The following is a 24,297-nucleotide window of genomic DNA, read 5'->3' on the forward strand; positions in this document are numbered from 1 at the left end:
TCCTGCCATGCGGGCAGGGGACTGGACTCGATGACCTCTCGAGGTCCTTCCAGTCCTAGAATCTATGAATCTATGAATCAAACTCCAGTGGAGATAGGAAACCATGGCACATATCTGCTACTGACTCAAACGCAGATTTCCATTCCATTATAGGCCTCTTCCCTCAATGACACTATCTTCCAAGGGATACCAAGTCACCTCATCATATCCCACAAATTTGCTCAATGCAATTAATTGAAGGCCTGACTGAAGTCTATAAAAAAATGTTGCACAGAACTTATTAAATTCAACTATCTTCTCAAAGCACTGCATCAAAGTAAAGATCTGGTCAACAAAGGAACACCCAAGTCTAAAGCTGCACTGAGTATCCCAGCACTTGCCATGAAGTGCATTGTTGATTTGAAACATTAAGACAGAAGTAAAGTCGATCCTAGGGAAGGTCAACAGCATAAACTCTCTGTAGTTCAGTGGTTCTCAAACTGTTTTACTGGTGACCCCTTTCACATAACAAGCCTCTGAGTGTGACCCCCTCCCCTTATAAATTAAAAACATGTTTTTATATATTTAACACCATTATAAATGCTGGAGGCAAAGCGGGGTTTGGGGTGGAGGCTGACAGCTCGTGACCCCACATGTAATAGCCTTGTGACCCCCAAGGGATCCCAACCCCCAGTTTGAGAACCCCTGCTGTAGCTGCTCTTTTCAGCCATATTCTTTTTGAACAGATGCAGAATAAACACCTTTCTTCCAGTCATCAAGGATGAAGATAGTGTGCCAGATGGTCTGGTAGAGCCTATGCAGTCACAGTACAACAACAGTCTTACCTGTCTTCCACAATTCAGAGATACTGATTATGTGCTAATACACAAAATGGTAAATGACTTCATTAACAGAGATTTTATAATATGATATTAATGTTACAAATTTTTAGGACTGAAAAGCCAGAAAGGGAAAGTTAAGATTGCATGTGCAAGCTTAACTTTGTCCCCTTAGACATATCGATTATGATTGCATAACTCAATCACACACATTTTTCAATACAATACAATTAAATTAGTTATCTAAAGATTGACTCGTTCTCCAGCCCAACCTTTGCCCTGCTATTTCTCCCATCCCCACCTGTTGCTACTCAGTTTTATCTCTGGGGAATTAGATTCTGAGGAACACATTTTTCAGCCCTTCGTCCCTGCAGCAGCTATTTAGGTAAAGATGTGGGAGAGGATTTGGCTCTGTCTGCTTTAGCAAGGGAAACTAGGTTAATGAACTATGACTGAGCACTGTTCTTGCTAAAAAGGCACTGTCACAACTGACTAGTGTAGACATAGCCTTTGAGGTCATACCAAGCAGATCTCCCAGGAAAAAGTAGGGTAGGATAAAAGAAGCTCAACTTGGGAGTGGGCATTTGTTTTAAAAATGTTTACAGTAATTGAAAGGGGGGAAAAAACACAATTTAAGTAGTAATAACAAACACTCTTCCACAATTCAACAACATTGTTATCATACAACAACATACCCTCTTTTTAGCTATATTACCCTGTCTTTCCATTTCTGGTCAGCAGTGTTGGAAAGCTACACTCATCCCCAGCCTGCTCCTCCAAAATCTTCTCCTGAGCAACATGCTTTAAGCAGAGCAACTGGAAATACAGTAGTAGAAGCAGGCTAGTGATGAGTTTTATAAGAACACTTCCACACTAGAGAATCAAACAGGTCAGGTAATAGGAAGAGTTGGGAAAAGGAGGGAATACCCCAGGACAGCTGGCAGAAAAAGAGGCTTATGGGTTAGTCCAGGCTGTCATTTCATTAGTAATTTATATTTTGGGGCTTTAACCAAAAACACAGCACTCTTAAGGGTTGCTAGTAATTAGTTACCAGACTAATTATTTATAACCATTAGCAACTTGAGTTTACCAAAGCAAATAGTCAGCATAGATAGTAGCTAGATTTACTAATGATTTCACCCATAAGCATTGGAAGAAATGGTACTATCAGCTGCAAGCACGATAAGATACATAACACATTGGCCATCTTCAGTGGGAACTAAGGCACCAACGGTTCTCAAAGGGTTATGCATTCTGTGAGAAACCAACACATGAACAGACAAAACAGCGTCAATGGATAAAGACGTTTTTTAAAAGTGTCTAGAATTAAGCTAAACACAACATAGGACAAAAATCTAACACGTAGGGATGCATTCACAGATTATCACAGTCCAACCTGTTTGCATTGGCTTGTTTAGACACCTCCTTCAATCTTTTGATTTTTTTCCTAATTGCATCAGCATCTGGTAAATGGTGATGACCATCAGGCCCATTAGGAAATCCTGGACGTACTCCAGGTGGAACTCCTCTGTAGATAAATATGTACAGTAACTTTCATTACTTTCGTCAAAGCAGAGCACATGCAACTCTAATGGAAGGTAGTCATACCTTTCAACAGCTTCCCGACTTCGTATTTCTGCTTTCCATCTGGTTTCTCTCTCCTCACCTACTTTAATATTTTCCTTTTGCTGTTGCATCTGGTCAAAGATAGCATGGTAGTGTTCATACTGTCCTCTGGCAGGCACAGGGGAAGGCCCAACACCACCTCCACCACCAAAAAATGGTGCCTGGGAATTAAAGAAAGAACTCTCACATCCTTGTCCTAATAAACCCTGGCAGTGTCCACTACTCTTAATAAAAAACAACAAAAAATCAGGATTTCTTCCTAAAGTTTAATATGCCCAAAATGTACCTGTTTTAACACAGAGTAGGAGAATTTAAACTCTTACACTCATGTAACATTAATATTTTATTATCCTCCGTCAACAGTTAAATTATATGTGCTATATCTATCACATAACAGTATTGCTGACCCTCTACTATAAAAGGAAATCATCCCTTTTCAAAATTGATAAGCTACCCTATCAAAGGCTAAGTAGTTTATCACAGTGAAGGAATTGAATCATCAAGAAAAGACGGACAGTACTATCATTATAAAAGTAAAAGAGTGGTAAAAATTAGCCTCTCTCATATGCCTTTTTCTTAAAATAAACCCTGTTTTTCACTAAAGTCTTCAGTAGTGGTTTAACCCTGTGCATATTCTGAAAGTTTGCTGTCTGTGTGATACAAGAGTCATTTTATTGTGGATAAAGTAACTGGAATCACTGGAATCCCAGAATGACGTGAATTCTTTCCTGCAATTATTGGACAAAAAGGGTCCATTTATATTACAATTAATATGCCAGTTAAAAAGACACCTCTGGAGTTCTTGCTTCAGAGAATACACATGGGTAGCTTTAAAGTTGCAGGTCATGTGTAAAACTGGCAGCAGTTTTCAATATTCCTTTGCAATACATGGGGATATCTCTGTGACGTTATTGACATAAACTGTGACCGTATTGATCATTGTTGCAACCAGGGTCCTATGGTTGCACAAGTTTTTGTACAGAGGAGGCCAAGTGGGGTGTCTATGGAAAGGTCGTCGTTTGCTGGTTATGATTATGCTGTCTGTATGTGTGTATCGTTTTTGTATTTGAAGTTATGAATATTGGCTATGTATTTGTTTGATTCTAAGTAGCCTCAGTGAAGCATTTGGTCGGCTTCTTGAGAATGGGCACTTACTGAGAATAGTCCTATCAAGAAACACTTAACTGACAATGGACTTTGGGAGATGCCAATCCACATCTGAGCTTTCCTGGGAACGTTCAAACTAACATGTAAACAATGCAAAAAGCTGAATCATTCAGAGATGTGACTTGCCCAGGTGGCTACAGACTCCAACTTGTTGCTGTGATTTTGCACAGGAGAACAAAGGGGTTTCCGCCCACAAGAGAAAGAATATAAAAGGCCCTGGAAACCCCTCCATTTTGTCTTCAGCTGGCTCAAAAGATAGCCTCTCCACCCCAAAGAGATGCCTGAAAGAAACTGGAATGAAGGACAGTAACGACAGCGGTGTGAGTGATTGCTGGACCCAGACTAGGAAGGAGTCTAGTCTGTAAAAGAAGCTTATTGGACCATCTCTGAGGGTGAGATTTACCTGCATTTAGTTTCCTACTGTAGTAGGCTTAGACTTGCATGTTTTTGTTTTATTTTGCTTGGTAATTTACTTTATTCTGTCTGTTATTACTTGGAACCGCTTAAATCCTACTTGTTATACTTAATACAATCACTTTTTGCTTATTAATTGACCCAGAGCAAGTAATTAATACCTGGGGGAGCAAACAGCTTTGCATATCTCACTACCAGTGTTATAAAGGGTGAACAATTTATGAGTTTATCCTGTATAAGCTTTATACAGAGTAAAATGGATTTATTTGGGGTTTGGATCCCATTGGGAACTGGGTGTCTGGGTGCTAGAGACAGGAGCACTTCTTAGGCCTGGTCTACACTACGAGTTTAGGTCGACTTTAGCCGCGTTAAATCGACTTAAGCCTGGCCACGTTTACACTACGAAGTCCTTTCTGTCGACTTAAAGGGCCCTTTAAACCGGTTTCCTAACACCACCTCGACAAGGGGATTAGCGATAAAATCGGCCTTAGGGGGTCGGAATTGGGTTAGTGTGGACGGAATTCGACATTACTGGCCTCCGGGAGCTATCCCACAGTGCTTCATTGTGACCGCTCTGGACAGCACTCTCATCTCAGATGCACTGGCCAGGTAGACAGGAAAAGCCCCGCGAACGTTTGAATTTCATTTCCTGTTTGCTCAGCGTGGAGAGCACAGGTGACCATGCAGAGCCCATCAGCACAGGTAACCGTGATGGAGTCCCAGTCCCAGTCCCAGGATCGCAGAAGAGCTCCAGCCTGGACCGAGCGGGAGGTACGGGATCTGATCGCCATCTGGGGAGATGAATCAGTGCTCGCCGAACTCCGAAGCAGTAAAAGAAATGGCAAAACATTACAAAAGATCTCCAAGGCCATGAAGGACAGAGGCCATAACAGGGATGCACAGCAGTGCCGCGTGAAAATTAAGGAGCTAAGGCAAGCCTACCACAAAGTCAGAGACGCAAACGGAAGGTCCGGGGCAGAGCCGCAAACATGCCGCTACTACGCGAAGCTGCATGCCATTCTAGGGGGTGCAGCCACCACTAGCCCAAGCGTGTTCTATGAGTCCCTCTCTGGAAACGGGGAAGCGGGTTCGGCGGACGAGGAAGATGAGGATGGAGAGAACATAGATAGCTCACAGCAGCAAGGAAGCGGAGAAACCAGTTACCCCAACAGCCAGGATATGTTTGTCACCCTGGACCTGGAACCAGTAACCCCCGAACTCACCCAAGACCCTAAGGGCACACAGGGGACCTCTGGTGAGTGTACCTTTGCAAAAATTACACATGGTTTAAAAACAAGCGTGTTTAATGATTAATGATTAATTTGCCCTGGCAATCGCGGCCAGTACAGCTACTGGAAAAGTCTGTTAACGTGTATGGGGATGGAGCGGAAATCCTCCAGGGACATCTCCAGAAAGCTCTCCTTCATGTACTCCCAAAGCCTTTGCAAAAGGTTTCTGGGGAGGGCTGCCTTATCCTGTTCGCCATGGTAGGACACTTTACCACGCCAGGCCAGTAGCACGTAGTCTGGAATCATTGCATAACAAAGCATGGCAGCGTATGGTCCCGGTGTTTGCTGGCATGCAGACAACATCCATTCCTTATCTCTCTTTGTTATCCTCAGGAGAGTGATATCATTCACGGTCACCTGGTTAAAATGGGGCAATTTTATTAAGGGGACATTCAGGGGTGCCCCTTCCTGCTCTGCTGAACAGAAATATACCCCGCTGTTAACCACGCGGTGGGGGGGAGGGTTGAAGTGACCATCCCAGAGAATTGGGTGTGTGGGGGAGGGGAGTTAGTTGGGTTTGTGCTGCATGTTAAACCTGAAATCGCAGCCCCTCCTTTTACATTGCAAACCCATTTTAAATGGCACGGGTGCTTGGTATGGGAAATGAGGGCAGAACTGTTGAAACCATCCCCACATGTTAAGAAGGTTAAAAAAGCCCAAAGACTATATGTCTTACCATGGCTGCCTGCAAGCTGAAATCTGTGTCCTGGCACTGCGTGAGTGATCTCTCACACCAAACCAGGAGACTCTCAATATAAGAGGAAAAATGCGACCTTGTAACGAAAGCACATGTGCTGTGTGATGTTGTGAACAGCAAAATCTAACGTGAAAGAGTCTACCCATTGTTCTCTAAAATGTATCTTTTTTAACCACCTCTCCCTTCTCCACCAGCTGCAAATCTTACTCCTTCGCAGAGGCTAGTGAATATTCGAAGAAGGAAGCGAAGGACGCGTGATGAAATGTTTACTGAACTTCAGACTGCCTCCCACGCTGACAGAGCACAGCTGAATGCGTGGAGGCAGTCAATGACTGATTTTAAAAAAGCCCAATATGAGCGAGAGGAGAGGTGGCGTGCTGAAGAGGAGAAGTTGCGTGCTGAAACGCGGGCTGAAGAGGAGAGGTGGCGTCAACTTGTAATCAGAAAGCAAGAGTCGATGCTCCGGCTGCTGGAGCATCAAAGTGATATGCTCCTGCGTATGGTTGAGCTGCAGGAAAGGCAGCAGGAGCAGAGACCACCGCTACAGCCCCTCTGTAACCAACAGACCTCCTCCCCAAGTCCCATTGCCTCCTCACCCAGACGCCCAAGAACACGGTGGGGGGGCCTTCGGCCACCCACTCACTCCACCCTAGATTATTTCCATAGCAATAAGTTTTAAAGTTTTAAATTGGAGTGTGTCCTTTTCCTTCCCTCCTCCCCCACCCATCCCGGGCTACCTTTCCAATTATCCCCCTAGTTGTGTGCTGAATTAATAAAGAATGCATGAATGTGAAGCAACAATGACTTTATTGCCTCTGCAAGTGGTGCTCGAAGGGGGGAGGGTAGTAGGGGAGGGTGGGGTGGTTGGTTTGCAGGGAAGTAGAGTTAACAGGGTGGTGGGGGAGGGGCAGAGGGTTCATCAAGGAGCAACAAACAGAAGTTTCACTCCGTAGCCTGGCCAGTCACAAAACTGGTTTTCAACGCTTCTCTGATGCGCACCGCGCCCTGCTGTGCTCCTCTAACCGCCCTGGTGTCTGGCTGCGCGTAATCAGCGGCCAGGCGATTTGCCTCAACCTCCCACCCCGCCATAAATGTCTCCCCCTTACTTTCACATATATTGTGGAGCGCACAGCAAGCAGCAATAACAATGGGGAGATTCTTTTCGCTAAGGTCTGAGCGAGTCAGTAAGCTGCGCCAGCGCGCTTTTAAACGGCCAAATGCACATTCCACCACCATTCGGCACTTGCTCAGCCTGTAGTTGAACAGGTCCTGACTGCTGTCCAGGCTGCCTGTGTATGGCTTCATGAGCCATGGCATTAAGGGGTAGGCTGGGTCCCCAAGGATCACGATAGGCATTTCAACATCCCCAATGGTTATTTTCTGGTCCGGGAAGAAAGTCCCTTCCTCCAGCTTTCGAAACAGAAGAGACTGCCTGAAGACGCGAGCATCATGTACTCTTCCCGGCCAGCCCACGTTGATGTCGGTGAAACGTCCCTTGTGATCCACCAGGGCTTGCAGCAGCATTGAAAAGTACCCCTTGCGGTTTATGTAGTCGGTGGCTTGGTGCGCCGGTGCCAAGATAGGGATATGGGTTCCGTCTATCGCCCCACCACAGTTTGGGAATCCCATTGCAGCAAAGCCATCCACTATGGTCTGCACGTTTCCCAGAGTCACTACCCTTGATATCACCAGGTCTCTCATTGCCCTGGCAACTTGGATCACAGCAGCCCCCACAGTAGATTTGCCCACTCCAAATTGATTCCCGACTGACCGGTAGCTGTCTGGCGTTGCAAGCTTCCACAGGGCTATCGCCACTCGCTTCTCCACTGTGAGGGCTGCTCTCATCCTGGTATTCTGGCGCTTCAGGGCAGGGGAAAGCAAGTCACAAAGTTCCATGAAAGTGCCCTTACGCATGCGAAAGTTTCGCAGCCACTGGGCATCGTCCCAGACCTGCAACACGATGCGGTCCCACCACTCTGTGCTTGTTTCCCGGGCCCAGAATCGGCGGTCCACGGCATGAACCTGCCCCAGTAACACCAGGATTTCCACATTGCTGGGGCCTGTGCCTTGTGAGAGGTCCATGTCAATTTCCTCATCACTATCGTCGCCGCGCTGCAATCGCCTCCTCCTCAGCTGGTCCTGGTTTGGCTTTGGCATGTCCAGGAGGCTCTGCATGTTTTCCAGGACAATGCGCGTGGTGTTCATAGTGCTCATAATTGCCGCGGTGATCTGAGCGGGCTCCATGATCCCAGTGCTGGCTATGGCTGGCTATGGCGTCTGGTCTGAAAAAAGGCGCGAAAGTAGTATCTGACGGACCAGGGGAAGAAGGGAGGGAGGGAGGGGCGAGTGACGACATGGCGTACAGGTACAGGGAATTAAAATCAAGAAAGGTGGCTTTGCATCAGGGAGAAACACAAACAACTGTCACACAGAATGGCCCCCCCCCAAAGATTGAACTCAAAAGCCTGGGTTTAGCAGGAGAGAGGGGGGAAGCAAATGAATGCAGAATAAATCTATTTTTTACATCTTAAGACGACGGTGCAGCATGACTGATAGCCCTTGGCATTTTCTGGGTGCTTGGCAGCAAATACTGGGCGCTTGGCAGTAAGCCTTCAGGTCTATTGCACGATCTGATGCCCACTGCAGTATGACAACGATGGATACCAGTCGTAATATGCTATCTACTGCCCAAAAGGCAAGGGGTTGCTGCTGTGTAGCAATCTAGCCCCATCCTACGCATAGTACATCTGATAACCATCATCATCAAGGCAAGGGGGCTGGTGCAATGCAGCCCCACGGCTGCCAGCCCCATGTCTGCCAGCACCCAGATCGCCATCGGCCTCTTCTGGGTGCTTAGCAGACAATATTGGGCACTTGGCAGAAAATAGCATACTACGACTGATAACCATCATTGTCTGCCCGGGTGCCCATGATCGACAGCCGCTGACGTATGACGACGACGGATACCAGTCGTAATAAACCATCTTCTACCAAAAGGCAAGGGGCTGGTGCAATGCAGCACCACGGCTGCCAGCCACACGGCTGCCTGCACCCAGATCGCCAATGAAGGCTACCAGTCATGCTGCACCGTCTACCGCCAAAAGGCAGTAAGCTGCTGCTGCTGTTTAGCAATGCAGTCCCACGTTTGCCGGCACCCGGAAGAGATATGGTGACGGTGAGCTGAGCTGAGCGGGCTCAATGCTTGGCGTGGTATGTTGTCTGCACAGGTAACCCAGGTAAAAAGGCGCGAATCTATTGTCTGCCGTTGCTGTGACGGCGGGGGAGGGGCCTGACGCAATGTACCCAGAACTGTTTTCAGTTAAGTCTGCAGCTTGTGGGAGATGTGGTTCAGACCTGGGTCTGTGTTTGTGTCTGGCTCAACAAGACAGGGTACTGAAGTCCCAAACTGCCAGGAAAAAAAGGGGTCAGAGGTAGTCTCAGCACATCAGGTGGCAGGCCCAATGGGGTCTCTGTGACCCAACCTGTCACAATCTCCCTGATGAGAAACATCGCACCAATAACATTTCTACATTGAATTTCTACTGACATATCTATAAAACACTAGTATTTCACTGAAGAAATGATCATTCAGTTTCTAAATTACTTAAAAGATTTGTGCTCAAGAGCCAATGTAGAAAATTACTGCTGTCAGTACCATGTGATGCTACTACTACTACTATCCCCCGCTCCCCATAGCTTGCCTTGCCTTCCTCTCCTACAAATCTCACCTCCTTCTCCCATCACAGATGCCTAAGTTAATCGTCCCATCTCCTTCATGCCCCACATTTTTTCCAACCCTTACGCTCCTCCTTAACCTCTTGCTCTCTTCTGGCTCTTCCCCCCTCAAAATACAAGCATGCTTTAGTCTCTCCAATCTTAAAAAAGCCCACCCTTGACCCCACTTGCCTCTCCAAATACTGCTCTATCTTTCTTCTCCCTTTCATCTCTAAGATCACTGAACATGCTGCCTACAATCAGTCAGGAGTTCCTCTCCTCCAATTTCATCCTAGACACTTTCCAATATGGCTTCTGTCCCTTGCACTCCACTGAAACTGCTCTTGCCAAAGTCTCTAATGACCTCTACCTAGCTAATGGTCAGAACCAGTACTCCATCCTCATCCTCGGCCTCTGAGCCACTTCTGACAGTTGACCATACTCCTCTTAAAATGTTCTTCTCCCTTGGCTTCTGTGATTGTCCTCTGCTGGTTCTCCTCTTACTTCTCCAACTGGTCCTTCAGTGTTTCTTTCTGATTATGAGCCTCATCCAGTCCCAACTTTCAACAAGGCTCTCTCCTCGGTTCCCTTTTCACCTTATCTCTTGGCAATCTCATCTGCAAACAAAAATTCCAACTACCCTCTCTATGGATCACTCTCTCTACTCTAGAACTGTCTCCTATCCAAATTAAAGTCTCAGTCAATCCAAAAATCTTCTTGTGAATGTCTAGCAGTCAGCTCAAGCTCAACATGGCTAAAATAGAGGTGTTAGTCTCCTCTCCCCCTCCAAGTCTTCCCCACTAACTCCTTTTTCAATCACTGCGGACACCACCATCACCACCTTCTTCCCTATCACTCATGCCTATAACCAGGGCTGTATCTTTGACACAAAATTCTCTCTAGGTCCTCTCACCCAGGCTGTCTAAATCTTTTTGATTCTTTCTGCATGACATCTCTAAAATATAGCCTTTCCTATCCATCTACACAACTAAAATGCTCATCCCACCTCTTATCTCATGTTTTGACTACAGCAACATCCTTTACACGGTTTTTGACAAATGCAATCTTGTCCCTCTCATATCCATTCAGAATATCACTAGAAAGATCATTTTCCTAGCCCATCATTTTGAACACATCACCGCTCTCTCTGTATCACTCCACTGTCTCCCTCCAAGACCCTCAACCATCATATCAAGTCTGATACTGCTGTGTCTATACTGATTGCAATATTACCAAAGAGCATGATGGAGCTGACAGCCTTCTTGGATATTCTAATACGTTCTTGCATTGGTCAGAAGAGCTCTGTTGATATAAATAAGGAATATGTAGTGTTCCTATATCTGGAGGAAGAAAGAAGAGGAAGAAATTGCTTCCTTTTAAAAGTGGGTATATATCTACTTAGTGATCTGAATGAATGTTGAGTCTTTCAATGAATAAAGAGACTCATCCATTTTAGCACTGAATAGATTTTGTCCATCAAACGGATAATCTTCAATAACTGACAACTTCCTTAGGCAAGCAACCCTGATGCCGACAACCATGATGCACATCTCAGAACAATAGCTGTAGCCATTGAATGGACATCGGTATCAGCTGCATCCAGTGCAGCCCGAAAGGTTTCAACAATTAATAAACCTTCACACATTGAGCTAGCCTTATTCCTAAATTCTAAGGGTAGTTTTTTTCTAAAATTAGCAGACTGCCCCATTGAAGGGGGACAGGCGTGACAATTTTTTCTTCCAAAGATATCTAGTCTCACTGGTTCTCTCTCTTTGGGAGTTCACTTTCCTGTTTGTTTCAGTTCTTCTTTGGCAACACAGACAAGTGAAGATAGTCAGATGAGTATAAAACTACTCAAAACCTTTGGCCGGCACTTGATGTCCACCAACAGCATGTTTTGAAGTAATTACAACCAAGCCAGCAGTACTCCAAAGGTCTTTACCAGATCTAAAATTCCCACATTTATAGGAAGAACAACTCTATTGTTATATGCCAGTTGTAAAATATCAAAAAACAAGTTTATATGCCTTCTCCTGTACCATTTTCAATGGGATTCGCAGTATTTGTGCTATCTGTATCAATACTTTTTGAAAGGTTTTTAAGTTGTCCATTGCCATAGGTACAGAAGATGAAACAGTGTCAATCAGGTGAAGGAGGAGAAACATGTGAGAGTCCAGATGAATCTTCTTGAAGAAGCAGAGTTTTCTCACCACCAGAGTTTTGATGTTCTTCTGTTTCCATAACCAAAACATGAGAATTATGAGACACTTGGAGTAAGTGATTTACAATGATTCCCCACATGGTAGGGGGGAAACTTGTCTTGAATACTGTGCATATTGAGGCCATGGTGGCCAAAACTGTAGACCAAATGGTTAAGACATTCACTCAATTCGGAGGAAACCAAGAATAATGAGGTTCATTTATACTGTCTTGTCTGGTTTTATTTTATTTGTTTGCTGACCTGCTTTCCTCTTATGTGAAGGACTCCTGACGGACTCTGAGGAGGAGCTGGACTCAGAAGACAAAAGCCCCTCCATTGATGGGGTAACAATTGGAGATTTGAATATCTGGGTAACACTTCTGTTCTCAGTCTCACTATCACATTGCTGGAGATATTTCAGTACAGGTATCGGAGATCTTTCTCAAAGAGATTTTGGTGACACAAATAGAAGAAGTCTCTAATAATGGAAACTCATGCTCTGAGGTGATCTTAAGATCCAAAGAAGAGACAAAATTCTTTCAGAGCTGTGAAACCCCTCTTTAAGGGTATCTGGGCTGAGGGATCTAGAGCCTCCTCTAATTGCTTTGAAGGTGCTACTGAAGATGAAACTGACAGCGCCATAAGCAAAGCTTCCAAGCGAGACGGTGCCGGAACAGACAGTGATTGATGTACCAGTGCCAACATAGCCAGTGACAGTAACTGCCATGTCACAGGCTTAGCATAGATATCTTTCCAGTTTCTATGTAGATGTAGCATTCAAGCTCAGGCACTGAGTGGCGTCAGTGACTCCTTTAGAACATAAAAACATAAGACCAGCCACAGTGGGTCAGACCAATGGTTCGTCTAGCCCAGTATCCTGTCTTTTGACAATGGCTTCTGCCAAATCGTTCAGAGGGAATGAACGGAACAGGACAACTTCAAGTGATCCATGCACTTTCATCCTGTCCCAGCTTCTGGCATTTGGAGGTTTAGGGATACTTATAGCATGGGGTTGAATCCCTGACCATCTCGGCTAATAGCCATTGATGGGCCCTATCCTTCAAGAATTTATCTAATTCTTTTCTAAACACCATTATAGTTTGGGCCTTCATAACATTCCCTGGCAATGAGTTCCACAGGCTGACTGTGTGCTGTGTGAAGTACTATTTCCTTTTGTTTATTTTAAACCTGTCACCTACTGATTTCATCAGGTGACCTCTAGTTCTTGTACTATGTTAAGAGTTAAATAACACTTTACTATTCACTTTCATACCATTCATGATTTTAGAGACATCTATCAGGTTCCCCTTAGTCATCCTTTTTTCCAAGTTGAACAGTCCCTGCCTTTCTAATCTCTCTTCATATGGAACAGCTTCCATACTACTAATCATTCTTGTTGCCCTTCTCTGCACCTTTTCCAATACTAATATATCTTTTTTGACACCAGCCATCCAGAGCTGCATGCAGTATTGCAAGTGTAATTGTATCATGGATTTATATAATGGCATTATGATATTTTCTCTTTTCCTGTCTGCCCCTTTCTCAATGGCTCCTAACATTGCTAGCTTTTTTGCCTGCTGCTGTATATTAAGCAGATGTTTTCAGAGAACTATCCATAGGGACTTCAAGATTGCTTGCTTGAGTGGAAACAACTATTTCAGATCCCATCATTTTGGATGTATAGTTTGGATTATGTTTTCCAGCATACATTAATTTGCACTTCGCAACATGGAATTTCATCTGCCATTTTGTCACCCAGTTTTGTGAGATCCCTTTGTAACTCTTCACAGTTAGCTTTGGACTTAACTATATTTAGCGATTTTGTATCATCTGCAAATTTTGCCACCTCACTGTTCACCCCTTTTTCCAGATGATTTATAAATATGTTGAAGAGCACTGGTCCCACTTCAGATCTTTGGGGCACTGTCACGGGGCTAATACACCCATAACCCTTTTGAGCAGGGCCGGCCCCAGCATTTCTGCTGCCCCAAGCAAAAAAAAAAAAAAGCCGCGATCGGCGGCAGTTCAGCGGCAGGTCCTTCGCTCCTAGAGGGAGTGAGGGACCTGCCGCCCCGAATTGCCGCAGGTGCCGCCCCTCTCCCTTGGCGGCAGCAAGCAATTGCTTGTTAAGCTGGTGCCTGGAGCCGGCCCTGCTTTTGAGGGCAGGGGCGGGGTGTGTTACAGTCCCGCAGTTGCGTCTGTAGGGTTGCCCTTGGTCTCGGGGCTGCATGGAGTCAATAATACGGCCCCTGCTCTCAGGGCAGTGTGGCCTAGTGCCAAAGTCAGTAATATTGCTGGCTTTTATATCCTGCTTCCAGCTGAAGCATGCCCAGCAGAGCCCAGGGGGCGTGGCCTCCTCTGCAAAGACAGATGGGTTAGCCCGTGCTGCACCAGTGAGGGGCTGATCCACCCTGTCACAGGGGCCCTGTTATTTACCTCTCCCCATTGTAAAAATTGATCATTTATTCCTACCCTTTGTTTCTTAGCTTTCAACAAGTAACTATTATCCTATGATTGCTTAGTTTGCTTAAGAGCCTTTGGTGAGGGAACCTGTCAAAGGCTTTCTAAAAATCCAAGCACACTATATCCACTGGATCAACCTTGTCCATATGCTTATTGATGTCCTCAAAGAATTCTAATAGATTAGTGAGATGTAATTTCCCTTTACAAAAGCCATGTTGACTCTTTCCAAACTTCTTGTGTTTATCTACATGCCTGATAATTTTGTTCTTTATTATAGCTTCAACAATTTCCTGGGTCCTAAAGTTAGGCTTACTAGCCTATAATAGGGTGACCAGACACCAAGTGTGAAAAATCAGGAAGGGGGTGTGAGGGTAATAGGAGCCTATATAAGAAAAAGCCCCAAATATCAGGACTGTCCCTATAAAATTGGGACATCTGGTCACACTAGCCTATAATTGCCAATGTCGACCTACTTTCAAGTGCAGATCAGGATAAAGTAACCAAGTGACACTAGGATTGTTTCAGCTGTTCAACTTAAGGTGGTCTGAAGGAACTAAGTGGGTCACCACGTTCTTTATGTTGCGGAGGGAGCGCCAGGGCATGAAAAGCACATGTGCAACGTCTGTTGTACACGGCTAGTGAAAATATTCCAAATTGCAGTGCTGGGGTGCCGACACATCATGAGTAGGATATATATTTTCAGTATGCAAAAACCAAAAAAAGTGTTATTTGGATTTAATTACAAGTGGATGGAGAAAGACTGATGTAGTTTGGTCAGAGGTTTGCCGTTTCTACAATTTCACAGCATTATCACAGACTACTTAAGCAACTGAAGTTGCAGAAAACCTCAGTGCTAGTAAAAGCCATACACAGTGGAAATCCTGCTCAACTGACTTGTTATCAGGGCCGGCCTTAGGGAAAATGACACCCTGGGCAAACTTGCATTTTGGTGCCCCTGGCCCCTGTGAGTGTGGTGCCCCCCATTGCCCCTGGCCCCTCATGGGCTCCCCACCTTCCCTTCCCCCCTAATCCCTGCACTGTGCTCCCTTTGTCCCTAATGCCTGCTCCCCCTCCTGCACCCATAATCCCTATACCCCCTTCACTCCCAATCTCTGCCCCCCTCCTGTGCCCCCAACCCTTGCACTGTACCCCCTTCACCCCAACCTCTGCACTCTCCTCCTGTGCCCCAATCCCTGCACCACTTCACTCCTACCCCCTGCACCTCCCTCCTGAGCCCCTAACCCCTGCCCTGTGCATGCCCCCTTCACCTCAACCCCTGCCTCCTGCACCCCAACACCTGCCCCCTCCTGTGCCCCTAACCCCTGCACTGTGCCCCCTTTGCCCCTAACCCTTACATCCCCTTCCTGCACCCACGTGGGGAAACTGACCAGATGCACAAAGCAGCTGGCATTGCTGCTTGCTCCCCCACTGGACTGCTACTCTCCGCCCCGTGCAGTCGTAGGGGGCTGTGAGGGGGGAAGCAAGGAGCAATGTCAGGGCTTCCTGCATCTAAGTCACTTTCCCTGCGGGCTGTGTAAGGGGAGGGCAGGAGAGCAGCAGCTCCGGATGCCTCAGCACAGCCCAGTTGGAGAAGTGACTTGGATGCAGGGAGCACTGGTGTGTGTTGGGGGGACTGTGTTGGGTGGGGGGGAAGGGGTGTTGAGGGGAGTGTGTAGTTCAGACTCCTGACCATGAGTGCTTTCTTAAAAAGACAGTGCACTCACTCAGGCACACACACATTCAGACACAAGCAGCTGCCAGCAGCTCCAGACCCAGAGAGGCAGCAGCACACACAGATTCCCCCGTCCCGTCATCCCAACTTAGTGGCAATTGGGTACACGGGTGGGATGGAGGGGAAGACCCCGCCATCAGCTCCCCCACAGAGCAGACAGGAGGACGCTCCCAGTCCAGAGTGGCCAGGGGCAACTCCAGGGAGGAACGGGGGGGGTGAGGGGACAGGAACAGCAGCAGCTGCACATGTGGAGCAGGGCAGAGGAGGGGCACCCCTGCTCCAGAGAAGTCAACTGGATCTGACGTCTGGTCGTCCAACTGCGCCCTGCAGCTCGGGTCTCTTCCCCCTCACCCATGCTGCTGCTGCCTCTCGCCAGCAGGTCAGGTGGGAATCCAAACCTTGTGCACAGTGCCCCCTTGGGCAGGCCGCCAAAGGCCAGCCCTAGCTGTTATTACAGAAACGCTACTGTAATTTATGCAAATTTCAATGATATAAAGAGAGGGGATCATGCACTATTTAGCAGAGGATGTCTGAGATTCAGCTAGACTAGCAAAGTATAAAATTCCTGCATGTTCAACTAACTCCAGCACAAATCAAAAATCAGCTGAACTGTTGGAGAAGGCAGCTGATATCCTTCAGGATGGTTTCAGAACTTTAAAACATAAGAAAACAAAAACTGTGCTTTAAAAAGGGAGTAATTCCTAAATTTTTTCAAAGCACAGCCAGTACCTTTTGTGATACAGCCAAAAGTAGAAGCAGAACTACAGCACTTATAGTACTCTAGAATTTTATCCAAGAGTAAGGAGTTAATGGAGCACCTCTATAGTGCCAGTAATGAGGAAAAACAGGGCAGTCAGTAGCTGTGATTATTTCGAAGTACCCATACATTTGCATCCTTAACTGGTGGTAAGACACTGCCCAACCCTACCTACAACAAATGGAAACTGAAGACAGTGATAAGAAGTACCTCACAATTAGCACATGTAAAGGGATTATTTCAATTCACATTTTTGGTTTATCCAAATACTCAAGCAAGTGATACATGCTATGGTTCTGGATAAGAGTAGTTTACAACATACGATTGCAAATCTTCTCTTGGCTTCTAGAAAGGAAGTGCATGCCACTACAAATCAGATACAGTACCAACATTGTTTGTAGAACGTCATTTTGTAGGGATATTAAAGAAGGTACTAACAGTGATTCCCCCAAGTGACAGTGACCCCCTCATAATTTGTCCCCCACACTTTAAAATCTAACAGTTTCACCAAGTACAAAAATCTCTTGGGTCTTCTGTTAAAACTTGTAAGCTACTGTCTGTAGAAACCATTGATTATGTCTATCCTGTGAAAGATATTTTACTACTATGTAAAACTTACAAACAAGTTAATTGACTTTGTTCTTGAAGTAATTGATACAATGTAAACAAACACTATAAGCTGTTAAGTGACTCACTTCATTCAACGGCTCCTAGGACAGACCCCCCCACCCTCTGTGATTAAAGGGCCGGGAGTCTCAAATGAATTAGCACACACCCCAAAAGTGGTGGAAACAGTAAATTAAAATATGGTTAAGGTATGGAATGTATGCTGATGAATGCTTGATATACATGGATGGTTAGGGAGGTGCCAGCCTAGAAAGGAAGTATCATCAGCCGAAGAATGTGTCAAGTGGATGACCAGAAAACCCCCGGAGGGTAAACTGGGATCCACCCCATCACCTGGAAGGATGAGAAACACAAACTTTGGACAGTGTGGAGCCACCAGGAATGTGCCACTTTGGACAGAAATGTGTGCCATCTGCTGATTGAGTCAGCAACAGCAGGATGAAACAGCTCCCATAGACTAACATAGGAATTAAATCCTATAAGAATGGACTCTCAAGACTGAGGACTTTGAGTCTTTGGTTCTGCTGCCAACCTCCAGGAGCATCAGGTGCATCTGACACAGACTCGGCTCCATCCTCATGGCTAAGCTATCTGGCCAGTAACTTGGCATGAGCAACTTCTAGGCTGGTAACTATAACACCTATACAGAACTTGAATGAATGAATCTATCTATTATATATATATATATATATATATATATATATATGTGTGTGTGTGTGTGTGTGTATAAGGAATAAGTAGTGATAGGAATAAGTAGTCAAACAACGTTGTTTACTTTTATCTTTTGCTTTATCATTATATTTACAATAAATGTGGCATCTTTGCCTTATCCCTCTTAATAAGATCCTGCTGGTTTTTATTCTATTGGTATAACACTTTGAGGTTTCATCTGGACTCATTAAACTCAATCTACAGAGAGAGAGAGATTCTTAAGAAACAATGATCAAAAGCCAAATTGTGCACACCCAGATGCAAGGTTTTCATGTGGAAAAGTGTCTTATTAAAAGACTACTGAGATAATTAATGGAAACCCAGAGTGATTACATCACAGACTGGTCCTCTGTCTTATTGGATAGAAGTGCCACCAAACATGTCAACCAGCTTTCAAGATGTCCTACACCAGCGATGCCTATTGCAAGCACCAAGCCTACAATACAACGGTAGACAGCGACTTGTGATGTTACCAGTGAGGCTCATGTCCCTGTTTCTACTACAAGTGAACTGGGCATTACAAAGCAGGAAGATGTTTCTGATTCAGTTACATCACCAAGTCCAGACCCTGATGTAATGTCCATGAGCTGTTATCTAGAGAGAAGATGTAAACCACTTCTCAGACTTATTTTGTAGCATGTTGTACATTTAACATATTTATTTCTTAATATTTTAAGAATATTTGATTTGTAACTTTATGTCCTTTTACATTTAAGGGGGCAGGAATAAGTAGTGTAAAGGAAAACAGCAGTATTTCTTTAAATAGTTTGTAAGCCCTCTAGCGGTGCTCATCATTTTTTAGGTTTGGAAAGAGGCCAGCAATGAGAGTACCAGCATGTATATAGCTAGGCCTTGCATGTTTGCATATAGTGAGTAAACAGTCATGGGGGACGAAGATGTGCCCATGCAGTTTCCTCACATTCTTGTTCTGTAAAAAGCAAAACACACAAAACCTGATCACTGTGATCCACCCATGTCTCATATCTAGCAGTGAAGCCTCTGTGTTCTGAACAAGCTATAACTAGTAGAAAATACAGCCCTTCATTTGTTTAGCAATATAAATTGCCATGAACACCTCTCCACTACTTTGATCTATGCACTGAGAGACAGTCACAGAGTGTGCCTGACTTCCCACAACAATAATGTTCCCAGGTAACTACCACCCACTAGGAGAGCCCCACAAGCATGCAAAACAGAACTTTCTCCGGATGTAGACTACATAAGTCACTCTTACAAGAGTGAAGAACTTTCCAAAAATTAATCAACTAAAATGAGTGCATCAAAAACTTAGCCTAATTAGTTGACAAAATAATGAGGGAAATGAGCTATTCCACCAACATCACTTCTTTTTTTAAAAAGTAAAATAAATAAAAATAAAATATCAGGCGCTAACATAAGCTTCACCATCATGACAGCCTCCTCCATCATTTCCTAAAACCCCAGACCTTCATCCTACTCTTAATAAGTGTCCTAACCAAACTAGGCCAAAAAAAAAAAAAAAAAAAAAAAAAAAAAAAAAAAAAAAAAAAAAAAAACCAAACAAGATGGCCACTCTACCAGCTCTTAATCATCACCTAATGTCTGATTTTGTTTTATTTTAAACAGCAGCTCCAGCTCATCTCAACCAAAAACCCCTAAACAAACCTCTTCTAAAACTCCAGTATCAAAAAATTAAAATAAAAGCCCTACTAAATATTTGACATTTCAAATGCTTTACTGTTTCTTTCTTTTCTATATCTTTAATAAAAGTTAAAGGAATTTTTAGGATTGTATTGGCCATAATAGGAAGCAAGCTACAGCCTCTGCATACCAAACCCCAAACACTGTTCAATGTTAAACAGTAACTAAATTTATTTAGCATCTTTAATCTCCTATATTCCATCTAAATTAATACAACAGACCTCACCTCTTTCAGAACTAATGCAAAAAACTTTTTTCTTCACTCTCAACTTTCTCTCAGCACGTTATTTACACAAACACTTGCTACTGATAAATTAGGCAAACTATTTTTCCTATGGACTCGAAAGGCAGAAAGGAACACAAATCTCTCATAGGGGAGGGGCTCAGATACTATGTTGTTGGGAGCCATAAAAATACCTAGACAAAAAATTATGAGGCATTTGAACAAAGAGAAGGTGGTTGTTCCATGCACAGATTCAGTATAGAACAAGGACAAGAGAGAGGAATGGGAGAAGGAAGGAAACAAATGGGGTGTGTGAAGGATGATACAAAAATTTGATGGAACACCTGAGAAATCAGAAAAGTGTACTCAAATGCCAAGAAGTTGGGTATGTGAAGGGGGGCATTATTCAGTATCGCTAAGACTGTTCATAGATTAGTACTGGGGGTAGCCCCACATGTAGATAAGCATCTATCTGTTCTGGAGAAAACAACATGCTATGGAAGATAAATAAAACTGCTGCCAACCTTAACTTCACCACTTCCACCTGAACTAAGCACATTTCTCCAGCCTTGTTCCCTGGCTCTGTTTATCCGTTCCATCTGGAGAAGACAAAAAAGGGGAAATAAAAGTTCAAGGATTCATTTTTCTAATAAAAATTCAATTTCACCATTAAAAATAAAATTTAAACATATTTTACCCTTTCCTTTTCCAGTCTTCTCATCTGCTCCGCCTTCAGTAAACTGATCTGAAAATTTGAACAGTTGGAATATTAAACTAGATATTCTGAGGTAATTTATGACATACTTCACAAGGGAACATTTTATTACTTAAACATCATTGTAAATAGAAAAAAAGCCAAAGTATTTTGTCTACCTGGTCTCTTTGTCGCTTTTCCTTCTCAAGTAATTCGAATCTTCTCTTTTTTGCAGCTTCCTGAAAAATAAGTGTGTGTGGGGGTGTATAAATAAATAAATAAATAAATAAATAAGAGAGAGAGAGAAAGAAAATGAATTTCTCAATTTAATCAATGAACACTACTTTCAGCAAATTTAGATCAAGAAAGTTAGTACTCCAGTGGCAGAGGCATGCCCAGGAAGGCAAAAATTAAGAAGTTAGAGGGTGTTTGGAGGAAAGAAATAAGGAGGAAAGGTTTGGAGGTTTTATTATGCATTTTAAAAATCTTTTTGTTTTTGATGTAGCTTGAAAACAGGTAGATGGGCGTCTTTATACCTCAAACATTTTCCTCCTTTCTTCTCCTGGATTCATTTTCTTCATTGGAGTTGGATGCACCTAGATAAAAGGTAAAAACTACAAATTAGGTATGTCAGCGCATGGTACTTTCTAGATCCCAAAATAACAGGAAAGTGAAAGTCAGGAAGTGAGAGAGCAATAATTTAAAAAGGAACAATATTTCACAATGCAGTTTCATCTATTATTCAGAAGCGTGCCTGAAACTGAAGATGCTGTTAAGATCTAGGGTGAGGTTCTATCTGGTCAAAACAAATAAGCAAATACTTTTAAAAGCTCAATTTTATCTTTCCTGTTTATTTCCCTTCCCTGAGAATATCAATGCCCACTGATCCTCTATGCCCTCCTCCTTAACAAGTTGAAGGTCCCTGGAGATGTCAATCACAGTGCTCACTGGGAAAACAAGTTGGCCTCGAAATTTCCAACTACAGATTTTGTTCAAACTATAGTTAATACTTTATTCTTATGTAATAACACTGCTAACTGGTATTTATGTACAGTAGAACCTCAGAGTGACAAACACCAGAGTTACAAACTGACTGGTCAACCACACACCTGCTTTGGAACCGGAAAAGACAGTTACCTTTTCTGTAACTGGTGTTCGAGATGTATTGCTCATGTGCATTCCACAATAGGTGTGCATGCTTGCCACATGGACCAGTGCCTGAAGTTCTTCCCCTAGCAGTAGCCGTAGGGAAGCGCCCCAGCGACCCCTGGAGTGGCGCATCAATGGCACAGTATAAGGGGCACTGCGCACTCCCCCCATCCTCAGTTCCTTCTTGCCAAACAACTCCAACAGAGGGGAAAATAGGGCGGGATGTGGAATAGACATGAGCAACACATCTCAAAGAACACCAGTTACGGAAAAGGTAACTGTCTTTTCTTCTTCGAGTGATTGCTCATGTGTATTCCACAATAGGTGATTCCAAGCTATAACTGTTGGAGGTGGGTAAGAGTTCACAAATTGTCAGGACGAAGCACAGCCCTGCCAAACCTGGCATCTTCCCTGGTCTGAGAGATGATCGCATAATGCGAGGTGAACGTGTGAACTGAAGACCATGTGGCAGCCCTACAAATGTCCTGAATGGGGACATGGGCTAAAAAGGAAGCTGACAAGGCTTGCACCCTAGTCGAGTGTGCCCTCACAATTGAGGGCGGAGGGATTCCTGCTAGGTCATAACAGGTACAGATGCACGAGGTGATCCAGTTGGAGAGCCACTGAGTGGAGATTGGCTGACCCCTCATGTGTTCGGCCGAGGCGATGAACAGCTGCAAAGACTTCCTAGTCCAGTCCAGGTAAAAGGCCAGAGCCCGTCTCACATCCAGCGTGTGGAGGCGGCGCTCTTCGCTGGATGCATGTGGCTTGGGGCACAGGACCGGCAGGAAAACATCCTGACTCATGCGGTAGACAGAGACCACCTTTGGGAGGAATGAAGGATGCAGGCAGAGCTGGACCTTATCTTTATGGAACATCGTGTACGGGGGCTCTGTCAAGCTGACATGATCACCACCAGGAAGGCAACCTTTCACGAGAGGTGCGACCAGGAGCAAGTAGCTAACGGCTCAAAAGGGGGACCCGTCAACTGGGCCAGCACCAAGTTCAGGTCCCACTGCAGGACTGGGGGCCTAACGTATGGGAAGAGATGATCCAACCCTTTAAGGAATCGGCCAGTCATAGCATGGGAGAATACTGTGTGCCCCTGCACCGGCAGGTGGAAGGCCGATATGGCCGCCAAGTGCACCTTGACGGACGAGAGCACCAGGCCTTGGGCTCTAAGGTGAAGGAGGTAGTCCAAAATGAGCTGGATTGGGGAAGCCACAGGGGAAACGCCCCACTGAGCCGCCCACTGGGAAAACCGAGACCACTTTGCCAAGTAGGCCCGGTGCATGGAGGGTTGCCTGCTTTCCAAGAGGATGCACTGAACCCCTTCCAGCACATCCTTTCCTCCCGGCCGAACCATTGAGCAGCCACGCCGTGAGGTAGAGTGCTGCTAGATCGGGGTGGAGGCGGCGGCCGTGGTCCTGGGAGAGCAGGTCCGGGCGGGACGGCAACGGCCACGGCGGGGCGACCATCAGGTTTGTGAAGGTCCTGTACCAATGTTGCCTGGGCCACGCTGGGGCAACCAAGAGGACCCTGGCCCTGTCCATCTTTATCTTTTCTAAGACCTTGCTGATTAGCGGAAAAAGGGGGAAGGCATAGAGAAGCTGGCCTGACCAGGATAGGAGGAAGGCATCGGAGATAGCGCCCACTCCCAGCCCCCTCTGGAGCAGAACCGAGGATACTGGTGATTCTGCCGAGTCGTAAACAGGTACACCTGGGGAGTTCCCCACTCTTGGAAAAGCCTGTGCACCGCCTCTGGGTGTAGAGACCACACGTGCTGAGAGGAGAAGTCTCGGCTCAGGCGATCCGCCCACGAGTTCCGGGCGCCCTGTAGGTGGTAGGCAAACCTTGTGGGCTATACAGAAGTCTCACGGACGCTGCGGAGGCCTAAGGGCTTCCTGGCAGAAGGCAGAGGAGCGGGCCCCGCGTTGCCTGTTGATGTAAAAAACATTGAGGCCATGTTGTCTGTGAGAACCCTGACCACTCTGCCCTTCAGGTGCGAGTGGAAGGCCACGCACGCCAGCCAGACCACCCTGAGTTCCCTGACGTTTATATGCAGGGCAAGGTCCTGTGCAGACCACAGACTTTGGGTCTGAATGTCCCCCACATGGGCTCCCCACCCCAGGTCCAATGCGTCGGAGACCAGCTCCACCAACAGGGGCTTGCCCCTGAACGGGACCCCATGGAGCATGTTCCCCGGGGAGGACCACCATTGTAGGGAGGCGAGCACTGGCTTGGGCACCGTGAGGACCTTGTCCATCCTGTCCCTGGCCTGGGAAAACTTCGAGGCCAACCAGAGCTGGAGGGGCCTCATCCTGAGTCTGGCGTGG

General features: G+C 45.4%; 1 protein-coding gene across 1 annotated transcript in view; it reads right to left on the minus strand.

Annotated features, from left to right (window-relative positions):
• Positions 1 to 24,297, minus strand: part of NEK1 (NIMA related kinase 1) — a 138,149-nt gene that overhangs the window by 88,537 nt on the left and 25,315 nt on the right. The window contains exons 11-16 of the mRNA XM_029910695.1: positions 21,349 to 21,408; positions 20,992 to 21,051; positions 20,816 to 20,863; positions 20,643 to 20,717; positions 2,427 to 2,605; positions 2,215 to 2,346 (exon numbers count right to left, since the gene is read on the minus strand). Of these exons, the coding sequence (XP_029766555.1) occupies positions 2,215 to 2,346; positions 2,427 to 2,605; positions 20,643 to 20,717; positions 20,816 to 20,863; positions 20,992 to 21,051; positions 21,349 to 21,408 (554 nt within the window). The remainder of the gene's footprint in view (positions 1 to 2,214; positions 2,347 to 2,426; positions 2,606 to 20,642; positions 20,718 to 20,815; positions 20,864 to 20,991; positions 21,052 to 21,348; positions 21,409 to 24,297) is intronic.

Source organism: Terrapene carolina, unplaced genomic scaffold (assembly GCF_002925995.2).
Source record: "Terrapene carolina triunguis isolate 2854851 unplaced genomic scaffold, T_m_triunguis-2.0 Scaffold66, whole genome shotgun sequence".
Taxonomy (NCBI): Eukaryota; Metazoa; Chordata; order Testudines; family Emydidae; genus Terrapene; species Terrapene triunguis.